Here is a 16,617-nt window from a genome sequence, read left to right as displayed (position 1 = left end):
TAGTTCCCATCTTAAGCCATGTCCATGTCAAGTTGTCATCACATTTTCTTTCAATGTTTTTCAAGTGCTGTCCATGCAAAGCTTTGGTTTTCCATCTCATTTTCTGTATTATTATTATTATGTGGTTAATCTTTGGTGAGATTCACAGCCTTTGGGGCTGGTTGGTAGCTCAACAGCTCGAGTCCTAACCAAGGACCTAGGAACTGTTAAGGTAACGTCGGAGGATATAAGCTGTTCCAAGTAAGGTGGTTTTTTGTAGAATCAGAATGTTCAAGTCTGATAAATTTAAAATTTCCAAATAGCGAAGTAGCCCTTTAGGTATTGCTCCAAGGGCTCCAATTACAATTGGGACAAAACTCGATTTCTTTTTCCACAGTTGCTCAAGTTCAATTTGCAAGTCCCGGCACTTTGTGATTTTCTCTTGCTGTTTATCTTCAATTTGTGCATCTCCAGGTATTGCAATGTCAATGAACCATACTACTACTACTACTACTACTACTACTACTACTACTACTACTACTATTGCTACTACTACTACTACTTCTTCTTCTTCTTATATCTTTTATTCATTAAACATGAAACTCAGTCAACCTATACATTTAAAATGTACAATATATGATGTATCCCAAATTATTATCATCATCACGAATACATTATTATTATATGTATCAGAAATTATTCCTACTGTTGTTATTATTATTTCTTTTATTCATTAAACATGAAACTCAGACAACAGAGCATTTAAAAATGTTCTGAGTCCTCATTTTACCGACCTGCAAAGGGTGACTAAGCCTTCCATCCTTCCAAGATTGGTAAAATGAGGACCCATATTGTTGGGGGCAATAAGCTGACTCTGTAAACCCCTTAGAGAGGACTGTAAAGCACCGTGAAGTGGGATATAAGTTTAAGGGCTATTGCTATTTATGACCTTCCAAGCTAGCTCCCAACCAGCAACGGCAAGCTGGATTTACTTAACAATTGCAGCGATCCCTTAGCAACCATGGCAAAAAGGTCAAAATATTGGCTGCGATTCATTTAACAACCACATTGCGTGGCAACAGAAATTCTGGTCCCAATTCTGGTTGTTAAGTCAAGGACCATCTGTACCATGTTAAAGGGGGGTGAAAAAAATCAAAACAGAAACCAACAGCGTATGGGGAAAAAATTGATGTATTTTCTAAAGTTTCATTGACACAACCCAGAAATAAATCATGTATTAGAGAGAAAACACACACACACACACACACACACACACACACACGAGTGAAAGTTATATGAAATGTAACCTGGGTGATTCTCATTCATTTGTGAATTCCATAGGGTGAAAAAAGGACTTTGTACAACAATGGCTCAAGCATTCCTCTCTTCAGGCAGTATATACTCCAGTCCTAAATGCTGGAAAATCTCTTCCTCGGACGCAGCAGGCAGGAAAATTTTCTGAAGGATGAGCAAATAAATAAATAAATACATACACATTAATCAATTAGTGAAAACCTTCTCTATTTTTTTGCATCCTGTCCAAGGCTCGGCCAATTCCCCATAGCCAAATACATATGACTGCCCATACACGTATGCTTGTGCACAAACTAAAATGTTATTCGTAGCTTGTGCTAAACCAGGTTTTAATTGTATTGGTTGGAGAACTCATGATTGGCAAACTGAAATGGCTGGATTTCCTACCAGGCGAGCCAAAAATATGTGTGTATGTTATTTATTTATTTAAGCGGCATGATGGCCTACTGGTGAAGCTAATCACCTCCCACTCAGAAGGTTGAGAGTTCAATCCTAGGTAAAGGTGAATATTTCTCTCCCTGGGAGCAAAGGAAAAAGTATCTGCTGCAAACTCCGCATAGGCGTCAGGAACGGCATCTGGCCAATAAACGCTCAGCTCCATCCAGCTGCCATGACTGTATAGTACAGCCTTTAATGTCATTGTACATCATGCGTATAATGACATTAGTTAAATTGACTGTACCCTAGATTAAGGGATTACAGGGTCATAAAAGGGAATTTTATTTCTTTGTAACATTTATTGGTGCCCATCTTACCACAAGATTATCTCTGGGGAATTTATAATCTATATATTATCTCAATCTCTGTCTCTATAATCTTTGTGTGTGTGTGAATACAGCCATCTACCTACCTACCAACTACCACTCTATCTATCTGTCTGTCTGTCTGTCTATCTGTCTATCTATATATCTATCTATCATTTATCTATCATTCATCCATCCATCCACCTACCCATCTATCTACCTACCTATCCATCACTCTATCCATCCATCTATCCGTCTATCTACACACACATACACACACACACACACACAAATTAATACCATCTAAATGCAAGATTTTCTTGGCCTTTATACACCAGAATTTGTATCCAGGTTTCTCTACCGCCTCCAATGACACCATCTGCCCTGAACCTTTGCAGGAGAAAAAGAAAAATTCTCTCCAAGGGTGCCAAATGCAAAATCCTTCCTTCCTTCCTGAGATTCTTCCTCCAGAAACCCCTTACCTGCTCCAGGTGATAGAGACCATGGCTATTGAGGGTCATTTTCTTCTCCCGCTTAGAGAAACGGCGGAGGTCTCGTTCAAAATTCTGGGAAGGGGAAGGAAATTAAAGAACTTAGTCCCGAGTGAAGCACCAAGTGGATTACACACACACACACACACACACACACACACACACACACACACACATATATGTACATAAATGACCTTACACTCTGGAGAAAAATACTGTGGGGGTAAGACACCCCTAACACCCCTCGAGGTGTGTGTTCTGTTAAGATACAGGCTGTTGTGCCTTAAAATGGCTTCTACTGCACTGCCGTACAATGGCTTCTACTGTACAGGGCAGTGGAGTTGTGGTAACAGTTTCACAGTATTCCACAAGGGGGCTCCCTCTGGTATGGGGGAAAATCCAACGTTAGAAATTATGTTTGGTCTGGACATTTTCAGCAAATCAGGGTTTTTCTTGTTTAATACAGGATTAGGAGAAATAAATACCTGGGCAATGCCAGGTTATCAGCTAGTTTATTAATAAAGGCTCCTCCGAATGTGAAATACGTGGGAATGGAGGAGTTTTTCTGACCCATCTCTGAAAGATCACCTGCTCTCTCCCAAACTTTGAATCAGTTTTAGAAGGCTGAGGAAGGAATTTGGCATTTCTAGGAATGCCAGTCTGCTGAACACCTTTGATTAGATGTCAACTTTGGTGGCTGGTGAGTAGGAATAAAGCCACAAACAGGTACTTCAAATATCCAGGTAAGATAGCTTTGAAAACTAACAGGATGATAACCAGATAATCAAAGAATTAGAAGGACTCTTTTGCCTTCCTCTGTTTGCAATCTGTTATTCCATGCAATCTGGAAAAAATGAGAACAGGCCTTTGTTTGATTTTGTTTTTACAGAAATCTGAATTAAGTTTCATTTTTTTAAATTTTCACCCTAGTTCTTTAACATATCCATTCTGAATTTGATTTCAGTCTTCTGCAGTATTGTTGTTGTGAGTCGTGTCTGACCCATTGCGACCCCATGGACAATGTTCCTCCAGGCCTTCCTGTCCTCTACCATCCTCTGGAGTCTATTGAAACTCACGCCGACTGCTTCAGTGACTCCATCCAGCCACCTCCTTCTCTGTCGTCCCCTTCTTCTTTTGCTCTCTATCTTTCCCAGCATTAGGCTCTTCTCCAGGGAGTCCTTCTTCCTTCTCATTAGGTGGCCAAAGTATTTGAGTCTCATCTTCAGGATCTGGCCTTCTAAAGAGCAGTCAGGGTGGATCTCCTCTAGGACTGACCGGTTGGATGGCCTTGCAGTCCAAGGGACTCGCAGGAGTCTTCTCCAGCACTGTAGTTCAAAGGCCTCCATTCTTTGGCGCTCAGCCTTCCTTATGGTCCAACCTTCACAGCCATCCATTGCAACTGGGAAAACCATAGCCTTGACTAGACACACTTTTGTTGGCAGGATTCCTTCTGCAGTATTACAGAAGGGAAATGCCTAAAATGTCTTCTCCCGTAGGAGATTGTCTTGAATTTGAGGAAAGGAAAGATCTCCAAAAGCAAACAAGCTAAGGATGGGAGATTTGGTTACAGGCTTATAAAATAGAAATGACTCTTAATCCTTCATACAAACATTTTAGGAAGAAGAAAGTCAAGCATTTCAAAGAGAGCAGGGCCAATAATTCAATAACAATGGAGGCCCAGAGGGCTCTTATTTCAGCCCCAAAGTTTGATACTCTAAGCTCTCATCCTGGGCACTGAAATGCCTTCGAGAAAGTCTGGGTGAATCTCTCTTCCACTGTGCAGTGAAGGGCTTTGACCTTCTCTCAGAAGGGCTGCAGAAGGATTGGAGTGTAAAGGTTAAAGTGAACTCTTTGCCTGCAGGAGTACCTGGCCTCTCCAGGTAAATTTTTAAAAAACCTAAACGCGTGGAGGAAAAGAAAGAGAAAGAAAAGGAGAACAGAAAGAGAGAGAAAGAGAGACAGACAGCCCCCCCCCCAAAAAATTGGAGTGCTAGTTAATTTGACATCCCAAATACCAGCATTGTTTAACTACATGATGGATGGATGGATGGATGGATGGATGGATGGATGAATGGAGATAGATAGATAGATAGATAGATAGATAGATAGATAGATAGATAGATAGATATAGATAGATGATTAGATATATAGACACACAAATATAAATAGATAGATGATAGAGAGAGAGAAAGACAGACAGACAGACAGACAGACAGACAGACAGACAGAGATAGGCAGGCCCTGCCTGTTCCCCAGTTTGGGCTCCTCCTTAATTTGACATCCCAAATACCTACACGGTTAACTACATGATGGATGGATGGATGGATGGATGGATGGATGGATATAGATAGATAGATGATAGAGAAACGGATGATGATATAGATGATAGATAATAGTTGATTAGATGTATAAACACATAGATAAAAAGATAGTTGCTAGAGATAGATAGATAGATAGATAGATAGATAGATAGATAGATAGATAGATAGATAGATAGATAGATAGATAGACAGATAGACAGACAGACAGACAGACAGACAGACAGAGAAATGGATGATGTTATAGATGATATAGATGATAAATAGATAATAGTTGATTAGATGTATAAACACAGATATAGATAAAAAGATAGTTGCTAGAGATGGATGGATGGATGGATGGATGGATGGATGGATGGAGAGGGGGAGGGAGGGAGAAGGGGGAGAGAGAGATAGGCCCTGTTCCCCAATTTGGATTCCTACTTAATTTGACACCCCAAATACCTGCATGAAAAGCTCCTTAGAAACCTTCTGACACCAAGACCACACCCAAAGGAACACGAAACCACACCAAGCTCAGACACAGGATCCACCCAGCCCACCTGGAACTCACCCGTGAGCCGGTCCAGCCGAGCAAAGCAAACGGAAACTGGCCATAGGGGGTCACCACCAAGTCCACCCGCACAGCTTTTCGGGGACGGGACCTGCCAGAGGTGCCAGCGGTCTGAACAGCGGCGGCCCCTACAACCCCTGGATGGCTTCCAGTAAGATGGTCCCCGAGATGGAAGATGGAGAGGCAGCGCTCAAAGTGGTCCATGTGGCTCGAACCACCGCTAACCCACAGCTCTTCGTCTTCGAGTGAGAGGAGGCTGCTTCGGTGGAAACTGTGATACAGCAAGAAGCCCTGAGAAGGGAGCATTACAAAGACGACAAATCACAATTATTGGCAGTCCTCAACTTACAACCGTTCATTTAGTTCAAAGTTACCATGGCAATGAAAAAAAGAGATTCTTCGCCAGTTTTCACACTCTCGCGACTGCTGTAGCATCCCCAGGGTGGCATGACCAAAAACTGGGCGCTTGGCAACAGGGATGGATTTATGACGGTTCGTATTTATGACTTTTCCGGTGTCCCCGGGTCACGTGATTTCCCCCTTTTGTGACCTTCGGATGAGCAAAGTCAATGGGGAAATCAGATTCACTTAACAGCCATGTGACTAATTTAACAGCTGTAGCGATTCACCCCACACATGTGGCAAGAAGAGTCAAAAATGGGGCAAAACTCACTTAACCAATGTCTTGTTTAGGAACCTAAATTTTGGGCTTAATTGTGATCATAAGTCGAGGACTATCTGTAGAGGTTAATCTTTCCTTGAAACTATTTTCCAAGGCACCCGAAGGCCAGGTAAGGAACAATGGATGGAAACGGATCAAGGAGAGATTCAACCTGAAAATAAGGAGAACATTTCTGACAGTGAGAACAACCAACCCATGGAACAGAAGTTGCCTTCAGAGGTTGTGGGAGCTTCATCACTGGAGGCTTTCAAGAAGAGATTGGGTTGCCATTTGTCAGAAATGGTAGCGGATCTCCTGCTTGAGCGGTGTGTGTGTGTGTGTGGGGGGGGGTGTTGGACTAGATGACATACAAGGTCCCTTCCAGTTGTGTTAATCTGTATCTCTTTGGCAAGTCCTCCCCTGCAGAAATGCGATTTCTGTGCAACTTTTTGAACAAACATATGTTTACCACTTCCACTCATGTTCAGATCTGCCCATTTTGCCATATCCTCCCCTACCACTTTGCATTCAAGCCCTTGGCCTACCTGCCTATCCAGGATATTGATGACTTTGGGCAGGAGTCCCATTTTTTCACCTTCAGAAGGATGGGTGATAAGCAAGTCCACATCGTGGCCACGTGGCTTCCCTCTGTTGGGGGAGAGAGACAGACGGTCACGACAAATTTCTAGCCAAGTTCGTTTTTATTGGCATTTTAACATTATTAAATATCACTTTATAATGCCTTGGTAAGGCCACACTTGGAATACTGCATTCAGTTTTACCACGATGTAAAAAAGATGTGGAGACTCTGGAAAGAGGGCAGAGAAGAACAACCAAGGTGATCAGGGGACTGGAAGCTAAAACATGCAAAAAACAGTTGTAGGAACTGAGTGTGTCTAGTTTAATGAAAGGAAGGACCAGGGGAGACATGATAGTAGTAGGGAGTACAGCTATTCTCCAAAACAGCTGAAGGTAGGAGAAGAAGAAATGGGTGGAAACTAATCAAGGAGAGAAGCAACTTAGAACTAAGGAGAAATTTTCTGACAGAAAAATGAATCAGTGGAACAACTTCCCTCCAGAAGTTGTAGGTGCTCCAACACTGGAAGTTTTTAAGAAGTTGTTGGATAGCCATTTGTCTGAAATGGTATAGAACCGGTTTCCTGCCTAGGCAGGGGGTTGGACTAGAAGACCTCCAAGGTACCTTCTAACTCGTGTTGTGTTGTGTTGTGTTGTTGTATTGTATCGTATGTATTGTATGTATTGTATTAATAGTGCTAAATGTTGCTGCATCGACCCCCATTGGCTGGGTTCAGACAAAAATATTATACTCAAATTATTACTAACTAGCTGATAACCTGCCATTGCCTGGGTATTTATTTATGCTAATCCTGTACTAGATGGGAAAAGGAATGAATTATATAGTGTCAAGTCAAAGTAATGCTGGAACACACACACACACAGACACGCAAACTTGAATCCCAAATGCACACTATCACTGTCAAAAGTACTGGGATTTGACACACATACGCACCACCACCACTATATATGTTTGTATGTGTATGTGTGTGTGTGTGTGTGTGTGTGTTGTATTTGTGCTGATAAATAGAGAACCTTGTGGCTTAGTGGTTAATACATCTGCCTAAAATGTAATACAGCACAGGTTCTAATCCCAGAAAGGGTATGGCTAGCTGATGAGAGCTAAATAGCTTGAAATAGATCTATACTAGTCTCCCTTTACTTATTTATCAGCACAAAACAACACAAATGCAACAAAGGCAACAGTAAAAATATTGGGTTTCTGTCTAGATGGTCTCTTGTGACGAGCCGATAGATAGAGAATGGAAGCAGTGAACTTCCTCCCATATTTGGGCATACCAGGGGTTGTGACACTAAATATACACACACACACAAACACACACACACACACACAGATATGTGTGTGTGTGTGTGTGTGTGTGTGTCATGCATGCATGCATGCATGACAAGGAGGAAAAGGTGGGAGGTAAATTTGCAACAATAGGGAATATAAGGAAAACATACCGATGATTTAAGGTAAGTAGTAAATAAAATCACCTTTGTTTTCTCTTGGGAGTTTTGGCAATTGTTTATTTCAAAATGAGGCAACGAACCCCACAAAATCTATTCACCTCCTAAATCCCCCGGTCAGCGTGACTGTCGCTCCAGGCAAAATCTGCTCAATCACCTGGCGGACCACCTGGCTGATGGCCTCGGCTTCCCAGAGCTCCACAGGGGTATTGAGGTCTTCATAATGAAGAAGTCCTGCAGAGAAGAGGAGAGGAGAAGAGAGTCAGAAGAGAAGGAGAAGAAGAAGAGAAAGAAAAGAAGAAAAGAAGAGGAGGAGAGAAGAAGTAGAGAAGGAAAAGGAGGAGGCGGGAGAGGGGGAGGGAGAAGGAGGAGGAGAAGAGAAGAGAAGAAGAAGAGGAGAAAAGAGAGGAGAGAAAAGAGAGAAGAAAAGGAGAGAAGAGAAGAAGAGGAAGAGAGGACGTAGAAGGAGAAGAAGGGGAAGGAGAAGAAGGAGGAGGGAGAGGGGGAGTGAGGAGGAGGAAAAGAGAAGAAGAAGAGAAGAGGGGAGGGGAGAGGAGAGAGAGAGAAGAAGAAAAGAAGGAGAAGAGAAGAAGAAGAGGAGAGGTGGAGGAGAGAAAGAAAAGAAGAGAAGATGAGTAGAAGGAGAAGAAGGAGAAGAAGGAGGAGGGAGAGGGGGAGTGAGGAGGAGGAAAAGAGAAGAAGAAGAGAAGAGGGGAGGGGAGAGGAGAGAGAGAGAAGAAGAAAAGAAGGGGGAGAGAAGAAGAAGAGAGGTGGAGGAGAGAAAGAAAAGAAGAGAAGATGAGTAGAAGGAGGAGAAGGAGAAGAAGGAGGAGGGAGAGGGGGAGTGAGAAGGAGGAGGAAAAGAACAGAAGAAGAGAAGAGGAGAGAGGAGAGAAAGAGAAGAAGAAGAGAAAAGGAAGAGGAGTAGTAGAAGAAGAAGGAGTGAGAGGGGAGGGAGAAGGAGGAGAAGAAGAGGAGAAGAAGAAGAAGAGAAGAGAAGAGAAGAGGAAGAGAAGACGTAGAAGGAGAAGAAGGAGGAGGGAGAGGGGGAGTGAGGAGGAGGAAAAGAAGAGAAGAAGAAGAGGGGAGGGGAGAGGAGAGAGAGGGAAGAAGAAAAGGAGAAGAAGAGAAGAAGAAGAGGAAAGGCAGAGGAGAGAAGGAGAAGAAAAGAAGATGAGAAGGAGAAGGAGGAGGAGGAGAAGGAGGAGGGAGAGGAGGAGTGAGAAGGAGGAAGAAAAGAAGAGAAGAAGAAGGAGAAGAAGTGAGAGGGGGAGGGAGAAGGAGGAGGAGAAGAGGAGGAAGACAGAAATGTAATCTAAGAACTAGATTTGTATCTCAACATTTCCAAAAACATTTCTATAAAAAGTCTTTGCAGTCAAAAAATTGTCCACCCCACATTGAAGCAAAATCATACTGTTTTCCCTGAAAATAAGACCTCCCCGAAAATAAGGCCAAGCACTTATTTAGAGGGTCAAAAGAAAATAAGACCCTGTCTTATTTTAGGGAAAACATGGTAATAATCACTCCAGCTTCCAATCTTCTATGGCGTTGTTGTAATATGGTGTCACCAAAGGGCCCTTCAAATAAACTAAATAAAAATGACCTTTTTTGCATGAATCACTCACCTGCTTGTTGTTCTTTGTTCAGTTTTACCTGGTGCAACGATAAGTCAGCGAGCGTCCTGAGGCCTTCCTGGTACCACTGGCTGGCTATCTTTACTCCAATTCCAAAGATCTTTGTGAAAAGCTACGGAGAAAAAGGAATTCCTTAAAATGCCTTCCCTGTCTGTGTAAGCAAAAGGTCCATAATTCAACCACGTAACAGGTCAAGAATGCAGGAAGAAACATGGGGTCCTTGGTGCTTGCCTGTTTTCCTGCAGACATTTCATTACCAAACTAGATAACACCATCAGTGCTAGAAGGGACTGGAGTTTGCAGGGAGGAGGAGGAAGAGGAGGAGGAGGAGGAGGAGGAGGAGGAGGAGGAGGAGGAGGAGGAGGAGGAGGAGGAGGAGGAGGAGGAGGAGGAAGAGGAGGAGAACTGTGGGGTCCTTGCTGCTCTCTGAACTTGGTGGTTTTCCTGCAGACATTTCATTACCAAACTAGATAACATCATCAGTGCTAGAAAGGAGAAGGTTTGCGAGGAGGAGGAGGAGGAGGAGGAAGAGGAGGAGGAGGAGGAGGAGGAGGACAATGACGACTGTGAGGTCCACGGTGCTTTCTGAGGTTGGTTGTTTTCCTGCAGTCATTTCATTACCAAACCAGACAACATCATCAGTGCGCTGGTAAGGAAGCGTCTGCAAGAAAACCACCAAAACGAGAAAGAGCACCAAGTACCCCTCATTTCAACCTTGAGATGCAAATATTCTCCTCTACTGGAGGAAGAAATTCATACAGGATTGGCATTTCCAAAAATCAAAGCAACACCATCATTTTGCTGCTAGCATTTTCCTGGACTTCTCTGCTGCAATTTCTTAAGGAAATCAAATCGGGGTTCATTCTTAAGACTAGAAAATGGGTTTCACTCCGTTTTCAATCCTGGCTATTCACTGGGTGAATTATAGCCAAGACATCCCACTTTACATTTTAAAAAAAAACCAGTAAACGATCATCCAAACCCACAGGCTCCAATTCATCTCTCTCTCTAGGCTGGTCAAGGGGATTAGCAGCAGGCTGAATCCAAGGAGAAGTTCTTAAAACCTCTTGAATAATTTTCACAAAAATAAAATTGAAGGACGGGACCCCTCTAAAGTCAGCGGGTCTGTGTGGGGGGGGGGTTTCCCCACTAAATGTAGAAGTACATTTCCTGAACTACAGAATGTAAAATATTCAGTGTTTTTTTTACCTGGGGATTGAAATTTCAGCATATATCTTGACCCGAGAGTACACTGTGGACTAGAAACTTGCACTGGCACCCCAAAACCTAAGGAAGCTAAACTTCTCCCGAAACCAGCAGTGCACTCATAATTCAGGCAGTGAACCTCTGACAATAGGAATGCATGAAATGCCACGTCCCAAATTCCATGCCATGTTCTCCCCCCATGCAGGGGTAGCCATTGGCTGCACCTTCATTGTCCGGTATCTCTCCGATTGTCTGACTTTCTCCACCTCTGCAGAGATCCCATCTTCCAGCATTTCCTGTTGAGAAGGAACACACACAATACAGGTAGTCCTTGACTCACAACCACAATGGAGTCCGTTGCTAAGTGAGACAGTTGTAAAGTGAGTTTGGCCCCGTTTTACGATGTTCTTGCTACAGTGGTTAAGTGAATCACTGCAGGTGTTAAATTAGTAACACAGTTGGGAAGTGAATCTGGCTTCCCCATGGAGGAGGAGGAAGAAGAGGAGGAGGGTGAGGAGGAGTATGAGGGTGAGGGTGAGAAGGAGGGTGAGGAGTATGAGGGTGAGGAGGAGGGTGAGGCTGTGGAGGAGAAGGAGGGTGAAGAGGAGGAGGGTTAGTATGAGGGTGAGGAGGAAGAGGAGCAGGAGGAGGAGCAGGAGGGTGAGGAAAAGGAGGGTGAGGAATATGAAGGTAAGGAGGAGTATGAGGGTGAGAAAGAGGGAAAGGGGGGAGGGAGGGAGGAAGGAAGGGAGAGAGAGAGAAAGAGAGAAAGAGAGAAAGAGAGAAAGAGAGAAAGAGAGAAAGAGAGAAAGAAAGAAAGAAAGAAAGAAAGAAAGAAAGAAAGAAAGAAAGAAAGATGACAAACAAGGGGCATCAAAATGCAAAACCAACAGGAAGGTCACGATGCTCAAATGGGATAAGACGACCAGAGTCTTCCTCTACCTGGATGATTCTCCGCGAATGCTCCCCAATGCAAGGCACAGTTTGGAGCTGCTGAATCTTGTCAACCCTCCAGGGCAGGGCCTTAAGCACCGAAGCCGCCCTGGAAAAGGCCAAGCTGCGAACCTCACTGCCATTGAATTTCGCCTCTTCCGCCATAGTTTCGAGGGCCTCCTAGAAAAAGGCAGAAAGTAACATGGACACCTGGAGAGACTTTGGTCCAGACCAAGTCCAAGCCCTCCAAAGAGGTGGGTTGCTTGGGGGGGCATGACCAGGGTGTGCGTCCTACTCGGCCTCCTGCATCACAGCAGGGGAGGGGGGCATTTTTGCCATCCCCAGGCTCCGGAGGCTTTCCTTGATCCCCGGGAGGTAGAGCTAGAGGAGCTAGAGGATTCTGGGAACTGAAGTCCACCCCTCTCTAAATGGCAGAGATTGACTGGTCTAGAGCAGTGTTTTTCAACCTTGGCAACTTGAAGATGTCCGGACTTCAACTCCCAGAATTCCCCAGCCAGCGAATGCTGGCTGGGGAATTCTGGGAGTTGAAGTCCGGACATCTTCAAGTTGCCAAGGTTGAAAAACACTGGTCTAGAGGAAGTCACCTTACCGTGAGTGTGGAGTTGTGGTGCAGCAGGGGAGTCCGTCTCTGGCAGATGTAGGGGGCCACCTGGCCTTTTTCTTCTGGTGGCTCTATAGGAGTGGCCACCTGGGCAAAAAGAAAGAGGTGAGACACTTCAGAAGTGTCCAAGTCATCCTTAATTAATTTTGCTCTGATTCACATGCAAGCAAAGTCTCAGAAACCATGGGGAAGGAAGGACAGACGGATGGATGGAAGGAAGGAAGGAAAAAGAAAGAAGGAAAGAAAGATAAGGGAAAAAAGGAAGAAAGGAAAGAAGGAAAAAGAAAGAAGGAAGGAAGGATAGAAAAAGAAATAAAGAAGGTAGGAAGGAAAGAAAGAAGGAAGGAAGGAAGAATGGGGAAAGAAAGAAGGAAGGAATGAAAAAAGAAAGAGAAAGAAGGAAGGAAAAAGAAAGAAGGAAAAAGATGGAAGGGTGGATGGATGGATGGATGGAAGGAAAGAAAGAAAGGGAGGGAGGGAAGAAGGGAGGGAAACAGAAAGATAGGAAAGGATAGGGAAGGGAAAAGGGACAAGGAAAGGAAAGGAAGGAAGGAAGGAGAGCAAAGCAAAGGCAGGAAGCATAGATGGAGAGTAGGAAAGAGGGAGTGAAGGAGGGAGGAAGACTTAAGACCAACTTAAGACCTGAAGGACGCAGGTTGAGCAGAGCAAGGTGAAAGGCGTACAGGTGAAAAGCTCCAGCCTTGTTCTTAAAGACAACCCCAAAGTGCCACCTGTAAGGATGCTTTCGTACCTTCAGCCGATGCCTGGGTTCAATCTCAACGGGCCGACTGGCACCCATGCTCTCCGTGAACCAGCTGAAGTCCAGCAGAGCTGGCTCATCTCCTACACCTGCCTTGGCAGGTGGCCTTCCATTCTTCTTCAGCCACTCAACCACCTCATCTCCAGAATTGCCTTCGGACACAACGTGAGTCACTTTCTCACTAGGACCAAAAGCAAAGATGTATGAAGCTGGGCTCAATCACAGATTAAACCTTAGATGGCATCACCTGTCTCAGGGGCGCCTGTGGAGGCCCGAGTTCTCTGCCAGTAAAAATGGGCACCCGAGCTAGAATTTTATTTGCACAAAACTGGAAAACAGACAAAATCCCGTCAGAAGGGGAGATAATAAAATAATAAAAATAGCCTGGGGGTGGTGGTTAAAAATACAATTACTATATATGTATACTTTTTTCTCTTTTAAAAAAGGAGGAGGAAAATATATGTTAAAATTAAATATGTATATTGAAAAGGAATTATAAATACCATCAACATAAAATGGAGCTTGCTCAGAAGCTGAAATACACCAAGTAAATTAGATGAAAAGTGGGAAGTAGAGAAGGGAAGAAAAGAAGGCTAGGAGAGTGGGCGGGTTGGGGAGAGGAGGAGAGAATAAAGGAGTGGAAAGGGGAGAGAGGAGAAGGAGAGAGGAAGGGGAAGTTGAGAAGAGAAGGATTACAGAGGGAAGAAAGGAGGTAGTGGGGAGGAGGAGAGAGCGAGAAGAAAATGATGGATAAGGTACAAATGCAGAAGAGCCAATAATTGTTTTGGGGAGTTGATGGTAAGACAAATTGATGTAAACATTTAATAATATAATACAATGTTGGCTATGTAATAGTATACATGTGATTATATGTTATGAAAATGAAAAAATAAAAACTTTATATATGAGAAGGGGAGATAATAAAGAAAATATTGGATTGCGCAGAAATGAATAGGTTAACACTGAGAATAAAGGACAAAGAGGAATCGGTGTACTTCAGCACTTGGGGGTGATTTTATGATTGGTTAGAAAAAGGAATATAAATAAAAAAGATTTCAGATTAAGCAACCCATATGATACATTATCAAATCTAGGGGAGGTAAAGGGAAAAATAGAAAAGTATTAAGATACAAATATAGTTTAAAAGATGATACAAATGGAATTATAGAGAAATAAAAAATGTAGAAGAGGAAAAAAATTTTTACGTAAATACGAGACCGGAATCATTGGAATTTCTCCCCGAAAATCCATCAGAGTGAAGAAGAAAATAAGCAAGGGCAACAAAGGAAGGAAGGAGAAAGAGGAGGGAAAAGAAGAAGGGGTAAAGGAGAGGAAGCAAGGGAGGGGTAGTAAGAGTAGGAGAGAGGGTAAGGAGGAGAAGAAGAGAGGAGTGGGGGAGAGGGAGGGGAAGAAGAAAAGATAAAGGTGAGGAGGAAAGAAGAAGGTAAAGAAGGGAGGTTGAGAAGAAAAATGGAGTAGGGTTGTTTCAAAATAAGATGGATGTACGGGATGGAAAGAAAGCGATTATGCTTTTTATATGTTTAAACAGATTGTGGTAAATGCTAGCAAATAACCGATAAATATTAAGAGTACCCATGAGAGTCACCATCAGTGAGCTATTGGACAGCACTACTTGGTCTATTGTGGGGATGTTTGGGTGGTTTAGAGGCGGGGAACTTTTTGGTGAGTGGGGGTGTGTTTGGGGATTGTTGTGTGTTGGGCCTGATCTCTGGGTGTTATGTGAATTTCGTATGTGTAAACTGTATATATATATGTACAATGACAATAAAGTAAAGTAAAGAGTAAAGAAAAGAGTAAAGAAGTAAAGTACAGTAAAGTAAAGTAAAGTAAAGTAAAGTAAAGTAAAGTAAAGTAAAGTAAAGTAAAGTAAAGTAAAGTAAAGTAAAGTAAAGTAAAGTAAAGTAAAGTAAAGTAAAGTGAATGTATATTTGTGAATGTATATGGAAAGAAAAAAATTTAAACTTTTTATTAAAAAGGGGGGAGGGCTCCCACGCTCAGTTTTCGGCTGCCACTGCCTCCTGCAACCCTCTGCCAGTGAAAACGGAGCTTGGCCCTCCAAGCTCTGTTTTCGCTGGCAGAAGCACCGTGGGCCGGTCATTTGCTTTTTCCAGGTTGGCTCCACGGGCTAGATCTAAGGACCCAGCAGGCTGCGTCCGGCCCCCAGCTCTCGAGTTTGACACCCCTGCCTTCCATTTTCGTGGCCCTTCAGCCCACTCCCGTGGGGACCCACCTACCTGCAGGGATCGTCTACACAGAAGCCTCGGCTGCGAGCCAAGGAGGTGAGGAACGTTTTCCGGCTGGTGCCCATCCTCTTCTCAACCAGGCCGAGCACGACTTCGGGGAAAAGCACTGGGTACACGGAGTTAGCTGATTGACCCGGCTCAATCCGAGGAGGGCGCCGTTTTTTCACCAGCAGTTGGGCCATGATCTGCCCACTGGTGTGACGCACCCGTCCTTTTCCCAAGAAGCCTACTTGGAGAAATGAATTGTTTTGTTTAATTTGTCAGTGGCGCAGTGGCTAGAGTGCAGTACTGCAAGCTACTTCTGCTGACTGCCCGCTTCTAGGGAGGGTGAGGGATGGCTTCTAGGGGGTGTGGCTTCCACGGGGGGGGGGGGCTTCTAGGAGTGGTAGTGGGTGGCTTCTAGGGGATGTGACTTCTAGGGGGGCGGCTTCTAGAGAGGGTGGGGGTGGCTTTGAGGGGGTGTGGCTTCTACAGGGGGTTGGGGGCTTCTAGGGGGTGGGGGTGGCTTCTAGGAGGGGCTGGAAGGCTTCAAGGAGTGGTGGGGGGTGGCTTCTATGGGTTGGCTTGGGGGCTTCTAGGGGTGTGACTTCTAGGGGGGTGCTTCTAGAGAGTGTGGGGGTGGCTTCTAGGGGGTGTCTGGGGGGCTTCTAGGGGCTGGGGAGCTTCTAGGGAGTGTGACTTCTAGGGGAGATGCATCTAGACGGGGTGGGGTGGCTTCAAGGGGGTGTGGCTACTACAGGGGGCTGGGGTCTTTTAGGAGGGGTGGGGGTGGCTTCTAGGAGGTGGGGGGCTTTTAGGGGGTGGGGCTTCTAGGAGGGGGGGTGAGGGCTTCTGAGGGGGGGGGTTCCCACACCTTCTTCGTCAGCTGGTGGTGGTGGTGGTGAAGGGATGCCGTGGGTGGATGGGAGGGCGGGCGGTCACAAAACTGCCAAGCCTCCCCCCCCCCCCACTCCAGAGAGACAGTGATTACCGCAAAGCGTCCGCGCGTCTTTCTCTCCCGCAACCCGCCGAGCCCCGAGGAGTGGCTGCTGCAGCTGACAAAGTGCAAGGCAAAAAGCAAGGCGCGAGGAGCATTATCTGCTCCAGCTGCGGT

At 44.6% G+C, this 16,617-nt stretch overlaps 1 protein-coding gene across 1 annotated transcript; it reads right to left on the bottom strand.

The window, feature by feature from the left end:
- Positions 1–765: 765 nt before the first annotated feature.
- On the bottom strand, positions 766–16,597 carry POLM (DNA polymerase mu). Its single transcript, XM_087706103.1, has 12 exons — positions 16,495–16,597; positions 15,516–15,750; positions 13,252–13,441; positions 12,489–12,587; positions 11,888–12,058; positions 11,170–11,241; positions 9,731–9,851; positions 8,207–8,339; positions 6,605–6,707; positions 5,399–5,689; positions 2,519–2,602; positions 766–1,437 (listed from the first exon to the last, which is right to left on the bottom strand). The coding sequence occupies exons 2-12, from the start codon at positions 15,704–15,706 to the stop codon at positions 1,351–1,353; spliced, it is 1,542 nt and encodes a 513-aa protein (XP_087562229.1). The 5' UTR covers positions 15,707–15,750; positions 16,495–16,597; the 3' UTR covers positions 766–1,350.
- Positions 16,598–16,617: the final 20 nt, after the last annotated feature.

The sequence above is a fragment of the Thamnophis sirtalis genome, unplaced genomic scaffold (assembly GCF_051295495.1).
Source record: "Thamnophis sirtalis isolate CommonGarterSnake01/CBP01778 unplaced genomic scaffold, rThaSir2_p1.2 scaffold_2, whole genome shotgun sequence".
NCBI lineage: Eukaryota > Metazoa > Chordata > Lepidosauria > Squamata > Natricidae > Thamnophis > Thamnophis sirtalis.
Note: the sequence above shows the minus strand (reverse complement) of the source record. Positions and strands in the feature narration are given on the sequence as shown.

Coding starts and splice junctions, on each gene's coding strand:
- POLM (XM_087706103.1), bottom strand. CDS start 15,706: ATGGCCCAACTGCTGGTGAAAAAACGGCGCCCTCCTCGGATTGAGCCG. Junction 6,708..8,206: donor CTGACCGGGGGATTTAGGAG/GTGAATAGATTT, acceptor CTCCCCCAACAG/AGGGAAGCCACGTGGCCACG. Junction 1,438..2,518: donor GTCTCTATCACCTGGAGCAG/GTAAGGGGTTTC, acceptor CTCATCCTTCAG/AAAATTTTCCTGCCTGCTGC.